At 45.1% G+C, this 24,205-nt stretch overlaps 1 protein-coding gene across 1 annotated transcript; it reads left to right on the top strand.

Annotated features, from left to right (window-relative positions):
* Nucleotides 1-286: 286 nt before the first annotated feature.
* On the top strand, nucleotides 287-10,442 carry ZC3H12D (zinc finger CCCH-type containing 12D; the record flags this gene model as incomplete). The annotated part of the gene is made up of 5 exons (XM_080615881.1): nucleotides 287-657; nucleotides 5,501-5,640; nucleotides 6,608-6,842; nucleotides 8,597-8,703; nucleotides 9,421-10,442. 5 exons carry the CDS (start codon nucleotides 287-289, stop codon nucleotides 10,440-10,442), a joined length of 1,875 nt encoding a protein of 624 aa, XP_080472007.1.
* Between the last annotated feature and the right edge of the window lie 13,763 nt (nucleotides 10,443-24,205).

The raw sequence follows: 24,205 nt of genomic DNA, 5'->3' as shown, positions 1-24,205 counted from the left end.
GTGGGATGACACCTGTCTGACATAACTCCTGGAACGTGACAAACATTGCATGGGACACTCCAGTGCTTTATAAACAAGCATGGACCAGAAAGATGCTTTAATGCTGAGAGAAGACTGGAGAGTCTCTTCAGAGATCAGATAGTCTCTTTGCACTCAGGTAACTGAGATTGCGCGTTCTTCCTTAAAACCTGTGTTTTGTTGTTTCTGATCTCTCCCTCCTTAAAGCTGATGCCTGTTGGACAAGGCTGGGAAGACAGGAGCACTGGGTTTAAAGGAACCTGCTAAGATGGCACTGGCCAGTTCACTTCCTAGCAAACCAGTACCACTGCACTCTGGAGAAGTTTCTACAGCAAGAGTGGAAGTGCACCAGAGCAAGCTGGATTTCTTCTGCAAACTGGGCTATGGTAAGCAGGACATCTGCAAAGTGCTGGAGAACCTGGGACAAGAGGCCCTGGAGGATGATGTGCTGAAAGAGCTGATACGGATGGGGAGCAAACCTCAAGATCTGGAGAGCCAAGCTCAGCCTTCTGCACTAAAACTTGTTGCCCGTGGATCATCCAGCACTACACCAGGGTCAAAGTGGCTTGGAGAAGGTGAAAGTGATTCTTCTGATTACTTGCGACCCATTGTGATTGACGGCAGCAATGTTGCAATGAGGTAAGCTGGGTTTCCTAAAAGGGATCCCTCTTACAGGTCTTTTCCAATCTAGCTGATTCTATGATTCTATTCCTGTGAAGTTTTGAGTTTTAAGGTTGATGGCTTGAAGTATGTTTTCTTCAGGTGAGAGGTGCGCTGATGTGTTTGATGTATAATGTATGAACAACCACTTATTCCTGTTCTTTGGCTGGGGCACGGCTTCTAGGGACCTGCTGTCTCTCTGCCCATAAATACACAGGCCAGATGCAATCACTGGCTCGCTCTGCATTTTGACCTTTTATAAGCCAACAGCTAGCTAACCACTACTGTTTATGGCTGTATGATTCAGCAACTCTCTCTCCCTTTTAGTTCACCTAAAAGGAATTGATGTTTCTCTGCCTTTTCAAATGGGTACCTAGGACTTCTAAATCTATATGTGGAGGTGTTTCCAGGGAAAACTGGTGAACAGCTAGAACAGCCTAGTAACCTAAGAAGGAGAGGGAAAATAAAGATGGGTTACTGTGGTTCCTAACAACATCATGGTTGTACTGTTCTGACTTGCAAGTAAACCCCAGCAATGTTTCTGGATTGTATATTTTTTGTTGGGTTTTGGTTTGGCTTCATTTTTATAGGAATATCAGGGAATTGATAGTTGACATGTACTGAATAGTCTTGTTTCCTCCTTTATGCATTCTGTTCCTATTTCACAGCATCTTATCCTGGCCAATTACATTTCCTAAGGAGTGTCCTGATACTGAAAGCACTCTTACTGGTGGAGAGCATGGCACATCCATGTGGATAGGAAATCCAAAGACAGCAATGGGTTTCCCTCTGCTTATGTGCAGAATACCAAGGGCCAGAGGCCATAACATTTGGGAGTCCGGGACACACTGTCTATCCCAGTTTTTCCCTGTTAACTTCCCTGTCCACCCAGAAGGGCCAAGCCCGTCCCTGCAGGTTGGGACAGGGCAGAGGAGGGGTTAGCTTTAGCTTGAAGTGAGACGAGATCACATCCCCTCTGGTTAAAGGTCAAGGTAGGCGGCATATCGAGAGCAACTGGAGACTAAGCAAATTATGCCATCTTCTGGATGTAGGGAGAAATCCCACCCGAAACTGAGCAGTTTGTCGCTCAGGGCAGCTCATGAATGAGAAGTACCAAACAGCAGAATTGCTCAGTTTGGCTGGGCCAGGAGCTTGGTAGACATCTCTTAGGATCTCCTGCCCCGTTTGCACTTTCACTCTAAGATCCTCCTTAGGGTGTCCTTCTTGTCTCTCTGCAAAAGTGCCTGAGCTGAGCACCTACCTTCTCATAGTGTTAGGGGCAATAGTACCCCTGACCGGCCATGTGCTCCATTCTCTGAACACAGCCTTGTCCTCACAAATTTACCAGGGCTTTTTTAGAGGTGAACAAGGCAGAGAACAGTATTGTTTCCATGGGAAAAGAAGATGTGCCCTTGCCACTGAGCAGGAGGCCCAGCATAGGTTGGTGGCTAATGAAACAGGGCACGCTTTGATCTTGGAATACTCTGGGAAAGCTCTGAGACCACCCTGCTGTGCCAGCCTGTGTACAGGAGCTTGCTGGACAGAGGTTATTTCAGACAAGCATCACTACAGATGTGTGCTGCAGATGGCTTGGTCTAGCATGCCGTATTGCTGTCCCAGACCACATGCCCACCTGAAGAGGTTTTCAAGAAGCCACCCATGCTTCTGGCATGTAACATTGAAATCTTTTTGTAGAATGATTTCTAAAATGTGAGTCTAAGAGAAGGCTGCCTGCTAGATGATTGGAGGCCGGTGTTCTGGGCTGAATTCCTCATCTTTCGCCTAAAAGGAATTAGAGGAATGTGAGGTACCTTTGAGTTTCAGAAAGGCAAAGGTTTTGCAGCAATTCTCAGATATCCCCCAAACTCTGTCTTGATAAAGTTAGACACTACTTTGATGATGGAGAATGGAACCAATGCAGCCTGGAAAGAGCTGCTTTTCTCTCCTGAATGCCTTTCAAAGTGATGCTGAATGGCATTTACTTTGGCTAATGGGATAGGTTTGGTGAGTGCTTTTGGTCTCCTCTCTTTAATATTTCCGGCTTGCCGCTGTCAAACAGAGAAGGGATGTTTGCAGAAGTCAGGGAAAAGGGATGTTAGGTTTCCTTGCTGGGAAAACATCATCATCAACACCAGCAACCATAGAAGTGAAGTGCAGAAGAAGCAGCAGTTCAGGGATGAAGCTGTCAAACATTCGAAGCTTGGAGAGGCAGTTACCTGTGTAGAGGAAAATATCTCAGGCATTTGCATTTCTGTCTTACCAGGGTAATTAAACAAGTGAGTGAGTTGGTGGTCTCTGATCACCAATCAGCCTATCCACAGAAACTGAATGGAAAATAACTTTGCCTTCAACCAGCCTCACTAGTCAAGCATCTCAGTACACTCTGCATTTCCCTCAGATGTAATGAGAAGCTTACCTGTCTCCTGTCTGTCCATGGGAAGTAGGCAGGATAGTTTAGCAAGGTTAGTGACACGTACAGTGTTTTCTTCCTGGGCCAGAGGAGTCCTGCCTTGGGCTCTCTCCCTTCAGCAAAACTGTGTGACGCTGTGTCGTAACCACATGGAAATGGTGCCATTTGCAGTTTTCAAAGGGAGTTGTTTTGACTAAACTTCTCTCAGAAGGGTCGGAATTGCACAATTTAAAAAGGAGTCACTGTGTGCTAATTATGGATTAATCGCTGGAGTCACAATGAAGCCAAATGGCTGCTTCAGCTTCTGAGAGATGGGGCCCTGCTGGTCTGTGACCTGAGTGCAATGTACCCTGCTGCTGGCAGGAGGGAGAGAGACGGGACTGAGTTACACTAGATCGGTTGTGGTTCACGGACTGTGGGTGCGTGTGGGAAAGGTGACTGACAGGAGCCAGTCTGTGTCAAGCAACACAGACTCATGACACAGGGAGAATGTAACATTTTGATGCCCCTGCTTTGTTGCACAGCAGACTTTGCTGTTCAGTTCTGTTGATCCTTCCACATACATCATGCACCATCCACATACATACTATTTTAGACAGGCATTCCCCAGGTTTGGCTGTAGCAATGTAGCAGCAACTGGATTAACTGATAACGCTGAGGAACAGTTCCAGGTGCCTCTTGCTTGTTGTGCTTGGCATTTTGGGCAAATCACTTGTGATTGAGCTCTTTACCTTCTGTACTGGGGGTGCATCTAGATCTACCTTCCTAAAGCTGACAGGGTTATACGTATGAGTAGTCAATGTTAAAGAAGGATGTTGCTGGATTTTGTTTGAGTAATGACATTAAAGATATACCTAGACTTCCTTTTAATGGCAGTTATCTGAAAAAGTCACCTGAATTTGCAATTCACCTCTCCAGGTCAGTTTACACCTATACTGGGCAGATCCTATCCTTTAAAACCAAACACAATGGCTGTTCTAGAATGGAGATTAGATGTGTTGAGCACTTCAGACAATTCATTATTGGTGAGAATTTATTAAGACTTCCTATTGCCTGGCTATCTATTCATAAACTCCCTGCCAGGTTCTTCCTCCAAACTGTATTGTTTTTCATTTGCGGTCACCGTCTCAGCACTGAAACTTTTCTTAGTGTAAAATGGTGCTTTGATTTTGAGATCGATGTAGGCAGAACCTAGAGATGAATTCCTGGGGGACAGCGGGAGAGGAATTTAGGACTGTGGCATCGACCTTGACTGGTCCATCGCTGCAGGTAGGTGTAGTAACCCAGTGAGTCATTTACAGGTCCATTTGCAGAGGTAAAAGCCTGAGTGAGACTGTGCTAATACTATCCAGTAAGCTCAAAGTACAAGGACGAGGTTTGTGTAGATACTGGGAGGGCATTTAATGCAATCACTATTGCGTTACTATTATCCATTTTAGGACTTTGTGAAGAGTCTATTTTTGTTTCTTTGTGTAGAGATGGTTAACAAATGATCTCCCCTTGCAAGTGTACTGCTCTGTAGCAAATTACAAGCAATAAGAACTTTCAAGGTGAGGGAACTTAGGAAGGATACCACCCCTAATTGTTTTTATTGAGGTTTTCTGTGTCTTGCTGTAGATACTGACGATTCTCCAGAAGCCACCTTGCCTGCATCCTCTGCAGCACCTGTCCCAGGACTTTCCTACCTCTCTGTGTAATGAAGAGAAAATCCACCAACTAGGGCAAGATAAACATGTGCCCGAGGTGCCTGTGGCCTTCTCCACTGAGGCCTTGTCCCTTTTTTGGAGTCCTGGGTTAGAGTCTCTGCATTTCCCATCCTGCCTTTTATAGCTTTCCTTCCCCCACAGTTCGACTCCTGTTTCCAGATGAGGTTAGCAGCTGAATGACCTGTGATCACAATCGCAGCCTCTTCAGATATTAAAATCCCTGATGTCACTGTTATGACAGAAGAAAATATCCATGTTTTGTTTCTCATAAGAGATCCTCATGGTTTCTGCTTGTGCTGGAAGAACCTCTCGCTCCTCAAACCATTACCAGACAAGGCACGTGAAGGGTTTGACACAGCCCAGTATCTTGCTGATACTCTAGGTCCCAAGTCCATCCAAATCCAGATGGAAGAAACAGGCGTGGGCAACTGGCTTGGGTAGCGGCAGGTCATAGATATGGGGGATAGGATACCTCTGTTTTTAAGTATCCAAACTTCTTCAGATAACAAGTATTTTGTTCTGCTGGAGGAAGTGTTTGGCTCTGTCCAACCAGGACACCCTGCCAGGTTGTTCTCTTGGAAACTGGTGAATGACTCCAAAGCTGTTTGTTTTGCCTTTTCATTAATGGCTCAGTTAAAGAGAACTCAGCTTCTTGAAAGCTTTGCCTCACCATCCTCTTCCTACTAAAAAATGTTTTTTATTATAGTCATGGAAACAAAGAGGTGTTCTCCTGCTGGGGGATCCAGCTGGCAGTGGATTGGTTTCGAGAGAGGGGACACACATACATCAAGGTTTTTGTCCCACTCTGGAGGAAGGAGCCCCCTCGCCAAGAGAGTCCCATTGCAGGTAGGTCACTTTCCTGGGCATCATTTGGCAACCAGTAGGTGCAGTTTGGAGACAGGGGGTGTGAACAGTACAGTTCTGTCCTGTAGAGATAAGTGAACTGCAAGTTGTGTGTCAGGTTTCCATCACTTAAATTAGTCATGATATTATTGCTTCACACTTCTGGCTAGCAGCTAAATCTGCTTACAAGGCTTTGTTATACTGCTTTGAGCCTTCTGCTCTACAAGCACAAATTGCTGCCAGCTGAGTTAAAGGAGTCTGTCAGCTTGCAATGAGTCTGCAGAGCTTTTAAGGGCAGCCAGGAGATGATGATATGGTTGCACACATTATCCAAAGGTGGCAGTATCCAAAGCATTCACTATTGCATTACTATTATCTGATAGAGAAGCTGCACAGGTTCCTCTTCCAGGAGAAAGAAATGCATCAGCTGAAGGCTGTGGAGGGTGGTGAAATTCGGTTTGTATGGAAATGAATTTGCCAGATTTGTGCCAGCAGTTTGTTGCCTGCAGACGAGGTGGCTGGAGATCCACCTTTTGGCATAGCAGAAAGATAGCAGAAGAATAAGTTTGTTTATTTATTTGTTTATTTTATCAGGCACACTTTACCTCTAAGTAAAGCTCATATCGGGACTGATTATGAACCATCTAGCAGGTAAAAAGGACACTACAGTGGTTCAGAATGGCTTTGGCGTAGAACTCAAGCCATCCTTTACGGATAAACATCAAAAAAAAAGAGTGTCTCCCATTTTGGAAGTAGGCAGTTTTGTAAAAACCCCTAATTTTCAAGCTGTCAAATAGTCACCAGATATCAACGCATCTGAAAATCACATCACTGTCAGTTGCCTACACTGCCAAAACTTCTTTAGATCCCTGTAGGTTTCTAGCACGTCATTGAGAGGTGGTCACTGTTAATTAATTAGTTTCTCTTGTTAATTTTCCCCCCCTTCTATTTCTGCCAACCACCCCACCAGATCAGCACATCCTTGAAGAGCTTGAGAAGCAATCGATCCTCGTGTACACCCCATCCCGGAAGGTGAAAGGCAAAAGGGTAGTTTGCTATGATGATCGCTATATAGTGAAAGTCGCTTATGAGAAAGATGGAGTCATTGTTTCCAATGACAATTACCGGGATCTACAGAATGAAAACCCTGAGTGGAAATGGTTTATTGAGCAGCGACTACTCATGTACTCATTTGTCAGTAACAGGTAAGGGACAGCTGTTGTCAAACACTCTTGAATTTAAACATCATGGGCCAAGTCAGCTCCAACATCACTGCATCTCCCATCACTGGCAGAATACACAAGCCTTTTTCTGAAGGAATTTACCATAACTTTTCTTATCTCATTTCTTTAGTGTCCGCCTCCCTCAGCTCTGGTCTTAAACCCCCCATGTCACCCTTCAGTGAACTTCTATGTTCGAATGGCAGCATTAGTGACCAGCTTTCCTTCTATCTAAGCCAACTGGGATGTTAAACTAAGACTTGGTATCTTTTAATTTCTATTTCCTATGAGAAACAAAATTAAATCTGTGAAAGGAGGCTGGCTATCTGGCAGTATTTCTAATTCCTTTAAAGGCAGAAGAGCACCTTTTCCTATGCCTTTGTAATCATAACTTTCTAGAAGAAGAGAGGTGAGAAGCTGGTCTCTCTGGCCCTTACCCACCCCCACTGTGGAAGGTTTTCATTAAGGCACATGCACCCTGCCTGCAAGGCTGAGCTGTACGCTCCTCAGTCTGTACGTACTGACCTTGTCTGAGTGTTCTAGTAGCAGAGGTGTTCATTAGCCACCAGTTTGGCTGGTGAAATACACTCAGAGGCATTCATTGTGCATGGATGAGTGTGAGCGAAGAAGCCATCTCACACTGTGTCATTCTCTATGGGTCAGGATGGAGACTTGGCTTTCCTGCCACCAGAACTGGATGGCAGTGCTTGGCACTGGGTTTCAGTTTCCCTGTAATGCTGTTCACAGAAATTTAGCCACTGAACATCAGCATACTGTATCTCTCAAAGCTCCAGTCTATCATCTCCAACTACCACCAGGCTTCTTCCCTAGTTACTAATGGGTTACAAATATTTATAACGATATTTTCCTTCCTATTTCATAGGGATTGCCAGACCTTTTCAGAACTCTTCCCTCAGAAAGTCTAGCTGTTACCGTGAAGCGCCTTTGAGTAGTTTCAGCAAGACCTTTTTGCACAGCTTTGAGACCCTCTCTAAAACCACTGCCTGAAGATGGAGGTTTCAGTCCCCTTCTGTGGATAACCAAATTCCCTGGGTGCCTCCTTTCCTTCCTGCCCATGACTCCCTTCATCCAACAAAGGGGTTTTCCATGAATGGGTGCATTGCAGATTCATTTGCAAACAAGTCCAGAGATACCAATTAGTTTTCTTTCTGAAGCATCACATTCATGTGCTGGCACAGAATTATTAAGTTTTATCTGAGCATTTTGCAGGCCTTGTAGTGGGAATCCTTTACTGAACCTTTGAAAAAGGCTGGGCTTGTTTATCACAAGTGACCAGATGTAGCTCTGGATTAACTTCTGGCTTTTTAATACTCATTCTCCTACAAGCATTTAGTAAGAGAAAAGTGAGTTTGCTGTGGAAGGGAGCTGATGGTGAGGACTGCAGCACTGGGACCACAGAGCAGTTTGCTGCTGCTGCTTCAAAGAAGGATGCTGCCACAGCCAGGGCTTCTGGCTGGCCAGAGCCTCACCAAACTGCTGTGCCTTTCCAGTTGTTTTGTGTTATTAGGGAAAAACAACAGCTACATGAAGGTGAAGAATTGATGTCTTGGCAGGCAGGAGGGCTGTGCCTAGGAACAGAGCTTGGCTCCTGAAGGCCAGGCCACAAACGGATCACAAGGATTTTCTGCCCTAAGCTTGTGTCACACGCTGTGGTGGCACTTTAGCTCCTGAAGCTAAAAAGGTATTTCTGTTACCCCTGTGGCTTTTTCCTTTTTCAGGTTTATGCCTCCCGATGACCCGTTAGGCCGGCACGGACCCACTCTTAGTAACTTCCTCAGCAAAAAGCCAGTGCTTCCTGAACCAAAATGGCAGCCTTGCCCCTATGGTGGGTTTCTCCTCATGCTGTGAACCCCTCTTTCTCTTGCCCTTTGCTTCCCAGCAGCGCTTTCCTTCGGCTAAGGGCCCCCACCATTACCGTGTGCTGTCCTGCTTCTTGTGGTAGGGACTGGGTCAGGGCTGCACAAATGTGTGATGCTTTTTTCCCCTCTCCTGCTGAAGTGGTTTCAGCTGCAGCAAAGGCAGCAGCTCTGGCTCCCGTCCTTGCCTGCACACAGCACCCAAACCAGGCACTGCAGCCGCGCCGATGCCCCAGCCTGCACACGGTTTTCACTTTGCAGAGTGGACTTGCATCATGGCACTGGGGAAGGGCCATCCAAACACTTTCCCCCTTCCCCTCCCAGCAGCTTTCCAGTAATGCACAGGTTTTTCATTGGTAAATCCCTATACATGCCCTTTTTTAAAGCAGCCCTTTGTAGCAGCAGGTCTCCCAGCCCACTGAGAGCAGCAACCAGAATATAAATGAATTTCAGACACTTCCAAAATAGCAGAAACTTGCTTTCACTGCTGCTTCCCCTTGCTATTTCGGACAGCAGTATGTAAATCTGGGGTCAGAAATTCTGAACCGGAAAACAGCTACTTCCCTTCTGCTGTTTGTGCTCCCCATGCCCCTGCAAATACGTAGCGCTAGGAAGAAGCGATGAGTGCGTCAAATGACATGGGAGCTAGCGACAACCTCCTGTTCTGGTTTTTTTTATTCTTTCAGGTAAAAAATGCACCTATGGCAATAAATGCAAATTTTACCACCCTGAGAGACTGCACCAAGCTCAGCTCACAGTTGCTGATGAGCTCAGGGCTAAAATAAATGTCCCACTAAGCATGGGGAAAGAGGAAGAGCCATACAGGACTGGAGGAGAGCCTGTGCCCTGTGCTGCCGGCACAGAAACCCTGCGAGAAGGTAGCAGCTGCACAGGGGCTTCCTGTTACGCAGAGTGGTCCCAAGGGAGCTGTCCTGAGCAGCCTTCCGGTGTCTGGGCCAGCAGCCCTGGCTCTGACCTGCGTCTGGACCAGTGCTTGCTGCAGCCGGAGCCATGGCAAGACCATTCACTCCTGGAGAAGATGTCAGTGCTATCCATTGGTGATGACACCTACGGCTACAACTGGCCCATACATACACGTCAGGACAGAGGAGTGATGGACAGCCCTCACCAGTTCAGCAACCTCAGGGACAATCTGTACACACTTCATCACTCCCATAGCTTGGACCACACCAGCTTACCGGGATGCCCTTTCCAGCAAACGGTGCTCCCTCCTGTGTTGGGTGGGATGTGCCCAGACCACAGCTGGCCCCAGGAGTGCTGCAGCACGCACAGGATCAGTCAGAGGAGCCGCTACGCTCAGCACAGACAGGCCCTGGGGACTCAGCACCACATTTTGCCGCAGTCTTCCGCTCTTCCTGCTGACCTGCCTCACTCTTACAGTGAGCATCACCTGCAGCAACAGCAGCAGCATTGCTTCCCCAGCCGGCCCTCACAGCAGCCCTTCCTGTCAGACACCAGAAACAGACTGGGCTTCTGCCAGAAAACCCATGCATACCCAGATGCCTCTTACAGTGACCACTGGCACACTCCAGCTGTAAGGCCACCCTCTGGCCAGCAACCAAACATTCACAGGGAGCTGTGCTCCCTTTTCCCTTACAGTGATGTGAACCATGTCATGGCTTTGTACCCCAATATCAAGGATATTGCTATATTGACTTTACTGATTCAAAGACACGGAAGTTTGTGAAGTCTCCAGATCAAATCTTTCCTGATAAGCACAAGTCCTGGGGAAACAACATGCTATTCTGAGGCTTAACCAAGTGTTATTAAAGGGCTTCATGGCAAGCGTTATAGCTGCTCTGGGAGCACAGGTCTAAGTGTCAACCAGCTATGTCACGTGGGGCACCAAGTCAAGACACAGGCTGCCATTCACTGCAGTGGGATCTCATTCACCTCTCTGCCAGCATTTGAACCTCAGTAGTGACTGGGTTCAGGATGGCAGAGAGCTTTGTTGATGCCTTGAAAGAATAGACATGTTTTAAAAATCCTAAGCCTATTGCTCAGCTATTGTAAAAGAACCATGCTCCGTGTGAAGGGCTCTGCGTAGACCTCCCATGCCTACTTGCTCAGCTATAGGCAAAAATAATTTGGCTTATTTCCCCTGACACAGGGCTGTGCTCTCTGCTAGAAGGAACCTTTGAGTCCGTATGATTGGCTGTATCAGTGAGCTTTCAAAGGCACATATCGTGTTTATAAACCAAAGCAGTGAACACACAGAGTCTCTAGCAGAGGTGTGGAGGTACAGCAGAGAAGCTGCAGGTACCTTTCTCAGGGATCACCTACAATAGAAGTCAAATCAGGGAAGTCACCTCCAGTGCAAGTCCTGATGTGGACTGATGGCTTGGGGTTGTTAATTAAAAAAGGAAGCACAGATGATGCCAAGGAGACTGGGGGGGGAGAAGCTTTGAAGTGTCCCTGTTGTATTGAAAAAATCCTGTTGTTGACTTAACCCTTAATTACCAAACATGGTCCCATAATAGCTGATCTATGACTGCAAACATTTAAACTGTGCTCTGTTGGGACATGTTTGATCCTCAGTAAGCTGTAAAGCTGCTAATCTCTGCATTATTCCACTGAACTCTTCAGGTTATAATTCAAAGATGAAGGTTGAAGCTGAAGGGCTTTAGCATTATACCAAAGTTCAAGCATGTCAGTATGACATGTTTTAGAAATGCTTTAACACATCATAAAGTGGTCACCTACAACTTCTGTTCTAAATAGTGTTGTCTTTTTTCCTTTGCATTTTATTTTTCCATTACTCTCAGCACTGATGCTTCACCAATTCCAGTGTTTAGGTGGGATTCACAAACGCTCGGACCCTGCACTATTTCTGTTAGGTATTTTGCAGTTGGTGATGATCTCAAGCAGGAGTTAAACACGGCCCTCACTGACAACACTGAATTCTTTCTTTTTTAAAGAAGTGACCTTTAGTGACATCATCACATGATGCATGATTTGAAAGTGATGACAGTTTGACCTGTTTCCGTCTGGAAACCACCAGCAGCTTTTCTTGGTTAGTGTTGTTTAGAGAATGTTCAGGAAATAAGCACACTGTATCAGTTCGATCGTCTATGGCCACATGGTTGGCTCCAAGAAATCCTGATCGTGAAGTTGGGGGTATGATCCGTCTTCACAGAACAGAACAGTTTTTTCCATATGTAATGAATGTTTCACTGGTTACTGTCATAACATATATAACTGTCTGTCCTGGGCTCAGCTGTAGCAGTCATTTTTCTCCTTCTTAGTAGCTGGTGCAGTGCTGTGCTTTTGACTTTCAGCCTGGGAACAACGTTGATAGCAAGAACTAAAAACATCTGTGTGTTAAGTAATGTTTACTTCGATCAAGGCCTTTTCAGTCTCATGCTCTGCCAGTGAGGAGGGGCACAAGAAGCCACGAGGAAGCAGAGACAGGACACCTGACCCAAACTAGCCAAACGGGTATTCCATACCACAGCACGTCACGCCCAGTATAGAAATGGGGGGAGATACCCAGAAGGCCCAGATCGCTGCTCGGGTCAGGCTGGGTATCAGTCGGCAGCTGGTGAGCAATTGTGCCATCACCTCTACACTTTGAACCATGTAATGGGAATTATTAACAATTACACTTCTCTCTTTCTCCCCCTCTGGAGGAGACATTCCCTCACAGCCTCTGCTCCCCCACCAGGCTACTTGAGAAGTTTAAAGATTCTGAGTATCCTTTGAGTATCCTTGAAACCAGCCTGCTCCTTTTGCTGGGAACCACCATTTGGTTAAGTATGGTTCAGGTTAAAAAAACGATCTAAGAATACCACGAAGAGAATGTCCCTGAGGTTGGACAGTCATGAGTGGCAGGGTGTGTGGAGTGGCATGGGCAAGTACCTAGGCCAATGGGCCCCTCCAGTGCTTTGGAACTTCACCTCTGAACAAGTACAAGATCCAGAAAAGCTAGTAAAACGTGGAAAAAGTATGCAGTCATCCTGGCAATACCAAAGAGGTACAAATACCTGCAATGAGCCCCGGCATGGACTATGCGTAGAGAGCCCTGCTCAACACTATCAGAAAAAGATGTGTCTGGATCTGACGGCAAAGCAACAGACAACGTGGCTACTCCGTCCCCATCAATCAGCACAGCAGCTACTCCAACTCTGACAACAGATACTGCAGCCACTCCAGCCCCAGCAGCGGCCACTGCAGCTGAACCAAAGGACCAATCCATGCCTTTATCATTTGCCCCTATATACAAAAGGAAATGGAAATGTAAAGCAACTCATCTAGTGAAGGAAGATGAAGAAGACTCAATGCCAACATTAGAGGGGGCAACATCAATATGAGAGGAATCAATTCAAGAAACAGAGGAAGAGGCAGAACAAGAGGTAATTTGCCTATCCCAGTCCTTGACTGAGCTGTGGAATATGTGAAAAGATTTCAGCCGTCTTCCGAGTGAACAGTTTCCAGAATAGCTTATAAGTTTATCCACCTCATATTACATGAAGATTAGAAATGACATTATAAAACAAAAGTATGGAATAAATGTCCTGTGAAATGCTTTGAAAAATTCTTGAGTTCTACAGGCATTATTAGTTGTGCTGAAATATGCCATGTAAATACTTCACACACTGAAGCAACCATCTCATGGAGTTAAGTGCATGTATTGTACCTATGCAAGGCCAGGCTCATTGGCTTGCCTACCAACCTGTACCAGAGCTTTCCCAGCTACTGCTGTACTCATATATGCTGCTGTACACATGTACAACCACAGAGCAAGTGTGATGCAGAGTGGAAAAACACCTTCCACATACTTGAACACAGCAAATCCAAAATGACAGCACTCAGAAAACATACACATAGCAACAGAGCAGGATACAACTGTACTTGTCAACATTTATTTTCATGTCTGGAATAAATGTTACATATTTCAGTGCAAAAGGCATTTAAAATCTATAGGAAAATTGGCATTCTGCCTTTATATAGTGCCCTCGGCTTGCTGGAGACATGCATCAGCTTTTCTGCTTTTCCTTTGAGGATGCACAGGAATTTGGTGGTTGTTCAAACTTCTCTCTTGATGCTTTATAACTTATTTTTCTTTCATTTCTGTCTTATTTACTGGGGACTCTTTCAGCAAAACACACAGAACGTGCATTCTGCTGAGAAAATGGCTGAGAAAATAAATCAGACTTTGGCACTAAACAGAACTTAATTTCTCTTGGCTCTTCTGCTCACCAGAGGGTTGTTTCTCATGGAGCTTTTGTCCAAAGGGCAGCTCAGCAGTGGTGCTGTGTCACTGCCTGCTTGAGAGGAGCTCTGCTGCTGGCCAAGAGCCCATGGAAAGCACTGACTGTTCCATTATTTCACCACAGCACAAGTATCTGGGGCTCAGAATTGCTGCTGCAGCGCCTCTTACACTTTCCAAGACAGGAGGATCTCTTTTTGGCTGCGTCAGCTCCTGGGGTAGGGGAAGGGGCTACTAATGGGAAGGAGGAGAAGGCAGTTCTTGCCAGGGTGTTCAGACAGTATGGGAGGCTGTTGTTACTTGGTGTCTCTGCTGAAATGCATTTGAGTCCAGCTCTCGCTGCCAAGTTGAAAATGAATCCACAAATCCCAACAGGCTTGGACAGCCCTTGATGTTCTTTACTTTCTGGTTGTCAAGACTTTTATAAGCAGCTGGAAGCAGTGAGAGCAATCCTCCAGGAGACAGCTTTCCTAAGGGAGAGCTATAGAGTTGCCAAGTTCACTTGAAAATAATAATAATTAAAAAAAAAAAAAGTAATAAAAAAAGAATCCTCTTCCCTTATCTCACCCTTTCCCAAGACGTTCGGAAGGAACAGACACCCTGCGCTGTGAGGGGCTGGGGAAGCTAGAATCAAATATTTCTCTGAAAACTCTTGTGTGGAAGTCACCCCTGCAACAGCTCCTCAGCATAAGAAGGGGAAGAGGGTGGTCCTCTGTACCCCATGCAGTCTGGGCAGCCCATTATACCTCCCTCCCACCTCCTCTTAAATGCAGAAATCTTCCTCTCACAGAACACTCATGACAAGTCCACTAATTTGTGAGCTTAGATACCATAAAGATTATTAATAATAAGACTGTCTATGAAGCAGATACTAAATGTGTGCTGTATCAAACACCATGTTTGCCAATTATTCTTAGAAGTTTTGCTAATATTTTAACTTACTTCCTACAAGAGCTGGAACAGTTTATAAGCAAACATTTGAACTAATCACAAACAACCAAAGAGAACAAGGTAGGTTTCATGGCTTCTCTCCTTCTTAAAAGCGTTGGCTTGCTAGTTAAGAACCCAGCAAGTCCTGTCCTTCACCAAGTATGACAGACCACCTCAAACCCCAAAGCCTCTGGTGAAAGCCTTTAACAGACTGCTAGTTGAACACAGGTCATTCAACTCATCCACTCTGCCCCAACAATCCCTTTGCTTCTCTGCATCAGGGTACGTCTGTGCAGAGTGGTGAGGAACTGGCACAGGCTGCCTAAGGAAGTCATGAATGCTCCATCCCTGGCGGTGTTCAAGGCCAGGCTGGACAGAGCCTTGGGTGACATGATCTAGTGTGAGGTGTCCCTGTCCACGGCAGGGGGGTTGGAACTTGATGATCTTAAGGTCCTTTTCAACCCAAACCATCCAATGATTCTACACAAGCAAGACCTCTGTAGTATCTACTTCCTACGGGCTATCAGGACTGGGATGCTTTGAACTTTTGACAAGAATAGTTTAATATTACAGCACCACTTGTCATTAGCATTATTAAGGAAGCAGTACAATTCACAGTCTATAGCAAAGGGATTTTTACAACATTTCAGCCACGTATATTCCTTCTCTGCCCCAAGCTGGACTCACTGCCTTGAAGTCTTGCAGCAGGCTCAGAGGAACTCCTGAGTAAGATGTAGTAAGATGCTGACTTGGCAAATGCAGTCAAAATAGACATACAAATGAAGCAAAGCTGTAAACACAGCGATCTGCGAGGACAGCACATGCAAGGCAGCAAGCCAGAAAGTTAGGACAACGCATGCAGGGCTGGCGGGCCTTTGAATGAGGAAAGGAAATTGGCTGATGTGCCTCTGCCGATGAGTGCTGGCATCAGAATTGCTCACCATAACCAGCTCCTCCTCTTCGGCCTTCCCTTGTGTCACACGGTTTCCTCAGCTTCCCTAATTTCCACAGATTTTTTTTCCCCCAGTCTTGCTGTGCCACGCACTGCTCCCACCCAAGCTCAGCGAGGATCCTGTCTCTCCTTTCCCTGCCCTCCAGCTGAAGAGGTTTTTATGAGTTCCTTTTGTAAATTTGCTCATAGTTTCTTGGTTTACTTCTTAAAAAAAAAAAAAAAAAAAAGAAATAAAACGGTTTTTGATTTTGTTGTTATTAAAACCACAACAGAGATTCCTTCAGCCTGGCAGAGATCTGGTATCCTCGGGCTGTTCTCCCATGGCACATTAAAGCAGCCTTCTTACCAAAGCTGACTTCATACAGCTTTTTCCGCTCACCAAGGATCAAATGGGATGCTAGCAGAAACTCAGCCAACACATGCTCTGAACTACCTTAAATCCTACTGCAAAAGCAATGAGCATCCTTCACCTACCATCCCCAGGACTGTACATTTGAGGCAGTTACTTACACTACTGGCTTCATACAGGAGACAAATAGGCATTAGAACACTGAATGGCAAAACAGAACCGTAAACTAGAAGCAGGCAGCAAAACATGGATGGCATAAAAACCAGTCAAACAAGCGGAAATACATTTTCTCATAGAAGACCAAAAAGGTACTAAATAAGATTAAAGAAATGTAGACCTGGTAGAAGCAAGTATGTTGTATGTTACACATGGTATAATAAACTTTGGAAGCATACTGCTGTGCAAAGTTAGATTGACAAAGACGGATGCCATCCATCTGCACCCTTGAAACACTGAGCAAAGCTGAGTCCAGCTCTCCTCTGGCTCTCAGTCTGTGAACGTAATATCCATGATTTAATATTTGCAGAGACTCCAAACACCTGAGAAAACCACTAAATAACAAGCTGCAGTAACTGAGTGAACTATGACGACAAACACAAAGACAAGACAGAGACACCATCACCATCTGGTAATCCGGTTTCCAGATTAGATTTAGTTTTACTACAGGAATAATGTTCTCCTTGCACTGTCAGCAGAAGAGATGCAGAGAGATCAGAACTTGATAAGGTAGCAGCAGAAGTGCGGAGGAAAATGGTGGCTCTTACTGCTTGAAATGGTAAAATGCCCTTCCATAAGTAAAATCACATTCTGCAGCTCCAGGGAAATCGAAAGTGTAAATGCCACGATAGCCTGGCAAAGGCTGCAGCGTATCCCATCGTCGCTCCAAAAGCAGTGCTAAAGAAAATTTTAGCAGGGAAGCAAACTTGACTATGATTTCTTATTGCCAAAAAGTACACAGCCATTGGCAGACAATTATAAATGCTACTCAAAACTATCATCGGAATGAGAAATACCGAGTTCTCCCCACAGGAGGTCCTGTTAGGAAGAGACTGAGGGGAATGCAGAAGCTTGTAAAAATGTTATTTCCAGCAGGGAAACATTCTCGGAGAAGAACTTCAGCATCTGAATATCCTTTTGCTTATAACATAACACATGTGGTGGGTTTGGAGCCTGGGTTTCACTTCGAGAAGCAGATGGAAGATCTTTAAACCTTTATAGCATCTTTCTTAGGTTACGTAGGTCATATTTGAGTATTGCAGAAGAGGGGAAAAAAAGTAAGTATCAGTTTAGGCTGAAGTCAAAATAACAATATTATGGAAAAAGGGCAGAGAACCCAAGTTCTAGACGAGTAGAAAAGTAGAAAAATACTCTCCAATGGTTATTTCTGTTCATCTTTTATGATACTGATTTGCAAGTGGTGATGGTGTTTGAAAAGCACTGATTTAGGTCAGCCTCTGCACTTTGATGTTCCAATGTTTGTATTTGTCCGAGGGAGCTTACTTACAGTTGTTGACAGAAAAAGTATAAGCAGCCAAGCGGAATGCCTCTAGGAAATGTCTAGTAATTGCCATCTGTAAGACATACACCAACAATGTATTTTAAAACACACGAGGGCCAAGTCCACCACCAGGTGTCAATGTGGTAGCACTGGAAGCAGGACTCGCTGCTCCAGGGCTGACTTTCACCAGCCGGTTCCATCCACTCGCATAAACCCCATCAGCAGGCACACTTCATCCACACACCGAGCAGAATGTACACGACAGCCCACGCTGGAGGGCTGCGGAATGGTTTCGGCTCGGCATGAAGGCAGCTTTGCCCGGGCCTCCTGGCCAGAAAAGCTCTTGCAGGCTGACAAACTAATGTACCCACAGGCGAGGCTTGATCACACTGTGATCAATCTGATCTGAACCAATTCTGCAGCTTTCTGCTAGCTACTGCTGCATGCACAGAGCTGAAAAGCACTGTGTTCTTGAGCATTTACACTGCATCTGAACTTTAGCTTGTGGTTTACGTTTAAGTAGCCTTAAAAGTGTGTATGGCAGCTCAGACGATCTTAGAAACTGCAGCACCATGTCAGATTGTGGAGCAGCAAGAGGCAAGCTCAAGATCACTTGAACAAGGAGTTTCAGAAAGGGGGCATTTTACAAAATCCACCCTTTATTCTGCCTTTTTGTTCTCCCCTCACCTCAGTTGAAGCCTCAGCTGCCCTGACATCAGCAGCGCAGGATTTATCTTGGCTGGGGCCCAGGCGCTGCTGCCAGGCTTCCCTTTCAGGGCAGCGGGCCTGGGAAAGTCACTCCGGGTTAAGTTTAGAGTTCCAGGTTGGCACATTCTTAATGCAAGCCAAAAATAAGTGTGAATGGGGATCAATTTTATGAATTTGCTGAGCTGCCAATTATATTTTAAAGCTGAAATCTGAAACGAGGTTTGCCAATTGGATAAGCATCACAGCCAGCCCTTAGACAGAAATTAATTGGAAAAACTCTTTCCACTTTCCCTTCGAGTCCAGAGAGCACTGCCTTACAAATGTTATCTCTGAAGTCTTTCCTGGTGTGCTCGGGTCATAACTGGTCAATCTGAACACAGGGGATTGTAATTAAATTTATTATCTTGTATATGTGTCAATCAAGAGTTAGGCAGATATACAGCACGTATTCCAGGCATGCAACTGTAAGGCAGCATTAAGTGGGGGAAGGGACCCCAAAGCAGCTCCAAAGCAAGTAAAAATGCCACAATTTCCAATTGCATTCCTTTCAGGCATTCCTTCCTTGCACTGTTGGGGAGCGGGTTCACCACAGCTGTACAGTTGCCCAAGGCCAGGTCAGTGGGTTCTGCACCCCCATCTCTGCAAAGCTGAAAATAAAATCCTCTGCTACCCAGGTACAGGCTGGATGTGCCACACAGCACATACAGGCTTCAGCTCACAGCTACCCAAAACCTGCTTGCAGCCTGTGTCCAAGCTCCTTGCCAGAGGTACAAAGAACCCTCCCAGGTCCAACTTTGCTGGCATAGCAGCAGCGCTGGCTTAAAGGCAGGATTTCCTGAGCCTGTATTTGCCCATGAGCCAACAGATGATTCCCGATGCTGGTCCATTCTCCCCTTCATTTATTGAGACCTATCTTAGATACTGCACCTGGGGTGCCCAACTCCTGGTTTTCAGTAGTCTTTTTTAGGTTTTGGAGAATGCGGTTTGTCCTATTTCAAGGCAGAATTGCACCATAGCCATTAGTAATAGTATTAGTAAAGTTTCACATACTTTCTAGACTCTATCACATGTACAAGAACCTGTAAAAAGAACCCAAAATATCCTCATCCTTCTGGCACAATTTCCAATGCAAATCTTCTGGAAGACACAGCCAATATTATGATGTATATATGTTACATCACACCGATGCAGAACTGGGACCCAAAAGGACCCACAACCCAGGCTGCAACCAGGGTGCTGCTGTGGCCCTGCTTGAAAACCCTGCTCTTCAGTACATGGCATCTGAAGTTCAGGGTAGCCTGTGCTGAAAGCAATGGTTCCCCCAGGCTGGTCTTGATGAGATTCTGAACAAAGCAGGAAACACTGGCTCCTCTCCTCCAGGCCGAGGGACCAGACAGCTCTACATGGGGTTAAGAGTACAACAGAACATTGCCAGCTCTGGCTGGCTCAGCAGCTCGTGTTCATTACACCAAGCCCGGCACCATCAAACACGCTAGCAGGGAAGCGAAGAGAGAATGAGAAAATACACGGTTTGGGAGCTCCCCGTGCGCATACCATGGCATAACCCCTTGCAATGCTGCAGTGGGCTTACCTGCTCCAGGCTGGAAAGGGCTAAAAAGGTAGGGAAAGCAAACTCCATCAACCCAGATATAGGAGGCTGATGAAAAAACATTTGGAAAAGGTCAGTGAGTGTGCTGGCTTGCATTACTACTTGAGGACAAGCAGAGAGAACTAGCTGTGCCTGTGTCCTGACAGCTGGCAGGCACTCTCTCAAACCAACCCATAAAAAACCATCCAGAAACAGCCAACAGGAACTGCAGGTATGAAGCTGCTTTTGTAGCTAAATGCAATACAGCAGCGTTTTGGGGTGGAGAATACTGCAGAAAGCAAGGTCTGTCAAACATGAGTGGTGGCTGGATCACACAGGAGTTAGTAACATATGACTAATGACAGACAAGTTTCTGAGCAATCCAGTTTATGCCACCTAATTCAGGTCCTTTTCCACAACTTCTCCACTGATGTGTTTTATTTGTGGTTCTTTTATAAGTCTGAAGTTAAACTTTTTACTCTGAAGAAAATGAAAAGAAAGCCGATTTGGTTACAGCAGTAACAGCAGAATCCAATTGCACTGTGAAATGAGCAGTGTCATCTTTCTGAGACCCAGCTAGTGTCATACAACCAAAATTCAGAAAGAAAATTAACTTACTCAACACTTGATAACATCTTTTTGGCCTCAGAAGCCCTTCCACACTAGCCAGAACATGGCAACTGTGACTGAACAATGGGCAATGCTGAGCCCAGCATTCACTGCCGCCCCTGGGGAGGGTGCGCCATGGCCATGCCAGAACACAGGATTCACAGCTCATTAATAGCTCCACAGAGAATGGCAACATCATGGAGTACAACCCTGTAAACTAGTAACGAAGACACTTCCAGCTGGGGGTGGTGATGCAATCTCTGCTCCAAAGCATTCCCAATCTGTTTTGGTTTAGCCTCATGAGATTAATTTCACATGTGAAATTAAAAGATATTGAGTTGAATTCACCACATGGCAGCCTAGCACCTTCTGGGGCACTACTAGAACTAATAAAGTGTTAAAATGCTGATTCAAATCTTGAACTAAACCACTGTATGCAATCAAAAATCAATATGCTCATTCCTGCTGCCAGGATGCAGGTATGGGTCCAGGAAAAGATCAGGATAAAAAAATAAAGAGAAATAAATAAAAGAAAATGAAAACCAACAGGAAGCAATGCATCAGGAGATGGGCAATACACTTTTCAACAAAACCACACCAAGACATACTTTTGCGTGTTACTTACATCCACTTTGAACATGGCTGGGCTCTCCAAGTGGGAAGGAGGTTTCTTAGCACAGCATCACATGGCACAGCTATGCCTGGCAGATGTTCTGGGTGCAATTGTAAAGCATGTGAATAATCTAGTATTTATCTCCATCACCCAACTCTGCTGTAGCTGGAGGAAGCACTGAGAACTGGAACGCATCACAGTTACCTTGAAAAATGGTAAACTCTGTTTCTCAAAGCAGAACTATTGATGAGTTTGGAGAGTTGAGCTTGAAGGCCAAGGCTGTGGGGCTGAGCAGAAAAGCACTCCCTGGTGAGGAAACCTGTAGGGTCATTAACAAAAGGAAATTCAGCCTCAGCCCTTGCTAGCTGGCTGCTCTGTTTCATGTAGTGCAGAGGCCCAGGGCCAGAAGTGAAGCTCGCAGGGGCAGAACAGTGGCCAGGCAGCACAGCATGTGGTTTCCTTAGGGGTTCAAAAAGCCTAAGCAATCTAATTTAAAATTACCAAGCTCAGCAGAAACACCCCCCCCTCCCCATTACTAGTCGCTATTAAAGAGGGAAAGCTTTTGTCATGTCTTTCAGCTCAAAAAAACCACTAACATGACATTATTTTCTTTCTCATTTACAGAGCATTTGTGCCAAGGATTAGGAAGGGTTTTCTGAAGCCAAGAGTTAGTCTGCCTTTTCAATTTATTTATAAGTACAGCTGCAGCTCAGTTGCACTGACATAGGATGAACCCGTGGTATACAGTACTGCTTCTTCAAAAACTTAACGTTCATAACATGGACAGAAGACATGAAGAGGTACACACCTCCAAATGCTTTCACAGTTGCAGAGGAATTGCACAAGAAACACTGCAAAAATGAGAAAGGTCAGACTGCTGCCACATAACACGTAGACATGGACCTGGGCAACTTTCTCTAAACCACCAAACAAGTCTGTGACACAGCATCAAACCACATTGAGACTTCAAGCTGGATGCCTGATGAGAGCATCCAGCATCCTCTCTATGACAGCAATTTTCATCCACAGACTTTGGCTACCAGAAAGTGATTCTTGCAGACAGAACAGCCACTTAATGACAATCTCTTTGCAATTGCATCAGGTGTATCTGTCAGAAGATGGTATTTTCTTTTAGCAGGTCATATTTGATTTCTAGCCCCAAAACACAGAGGGAAGAAAAAGGCTTGAGAAAGAAAACAAAAAAAAAATCCCAGTTCTAATTCAAATTTTCACTGTAGCTACCACATAGCTCCAACAAAGCATAGGAAATTTGGCTTGAGTGGTTGGCTGTTCAAGTCTAATTAGAGAGAGGAAAAAGGAAAGCTAAAAAGACAGAGAGGCAGAGATAGAGACAGAGATTAATTAAGGCACAGGGAATTGCAAAATCCTGGGCTCACATTCTGCACACTGCTTGGAGCAGAGCTGCTGTAACTGTGAGAAAACATCTATTATCTTTAGGATGTCTTTACACACTATACACAAGAGGAAGCACAAAAATCCTCAAGCACTGCCATAAATCTTCCAGCAGAAAGAAGTGCTGGACCTGCTTTTGCTTCAATTGCTGCCTTCCTTGTCCTCTCTAGGTCCCTTTAGACAAACTTAAGTTACAGCATTTCACATTTCCTCCATTACTGTCCACCAGCTCCCAGTGAGCTCCAACCCCATGAGAGTATTGGGAAGCGGCACAATGCATCCAAGCATCTTCTGCATCTTTCTTCCAAGCAGCAGCTCCCAGACTGCATGACACTAAGCTTCCATTACAATGCTGTAGGACACTAAGCAAGTCATTAGGGAAATGTGACTAACACAAACCAAGCAACAGCGAAACAGAAAAGATTTTGTAAAAAACTGAATCCATCTCTCCAATTATGCTCTACCCAGGATACAACACGTGAAATACCAAATATTAAAAAATAATCATTAAAAGGGGTCCTTGACAGAAAATTTACAGCCATGAAGTACACAGTTGTCACCATGAGCAGTGTTTATAAATGATTTTTTTTTTTTTTCATCAGCTGGTAAGAGATAGTCTGTACAAACAAACACTGCTTTGCTCATAATCTTTTATCAACATAAATGTAACACCATTATAAAACTAATTCTTTATTTGAAGTTTTTGGGCTGATAACTTTTTTAATCAAGTTTTCACTCCAAGCAAACATTCATTATCTCACCTGGAACGCAGAAGAGCCATCATTATTCACTAACCTGTTTTGAACTCATTTTTGGATTTACTAAATTAGAAAACACTACTTTTAAGAGTTTATTATTATAGTATGATGGTTAGAAGCATTACAGATGCATTGGCCTTCCTTCTGAGGCTATTAAGTGTCTGTTTTAATGAATAAGCATCCAACCTTCGAAATCACAGAGGCAGAATAACCCATTTTACCCACAGGCGCCTCTACTCCATGGTGGGTAAGCAGCTGTCTACCAGTCAGACAAGGCACCCTGCCTACTTGCTCCCCCCATCTTTTTCTTAGGAGCACCTCATGAACAGTTCCTGGGAATGTAATTGAACATGCCAAGCATGAGACCCCAGTACATAATGAGAGACATGGCTGTCACGTGAGCAGATAGAGACATACGGGTGCCACCACTGTCTCATGTAATGGAAAGTAAGTTCTGTGTTGAGGTGCACCTCCCATTGCCCCTGACGCCAGCCTGACAAGTTGGCCATCCTTTTTTGTCAAATGGCATGTAAATTAAATACTCTGATGCTGCTGTTTCCTAACCTTACTGTTCTTTTTCTGAACTTAGCCTGCACTGTGTTGTACAAGTCTGCAAAGAATTCACAGGATAGGACCACATTTGGCCATCATGCCCAGGAACGTAACATATCAGCCAACTCCATCAACCACCAGAAAACCAACAAATCCTCCCAACAACTGGCTACACAAAGTGACAAACCCATTTACTTGTACCAACAGACTTCTAAGGTACCACAGACCAAGCACAGCAGTCTTCACAGCCAGGCATGCTACCTTCCAAGTT

Source organism: Psittacula echo, assembly GCF_963264785.1.
Source record: "Psittacula echo genome assembly, chromosome: 4".
In the NCBI taxonomy this organism is placed as follows: domain Eukaryota; kingdom Metazoa; phylum Chordata; class Aves; order Psittaciformes; family Psittacidae; genus Psittacula; species Psittacula echo.
The sequence above is the reverse complement of the archived record's forward strand: the minus strand, read 5'-3'. Positions and strand labels throughout refer to the sequence as shown.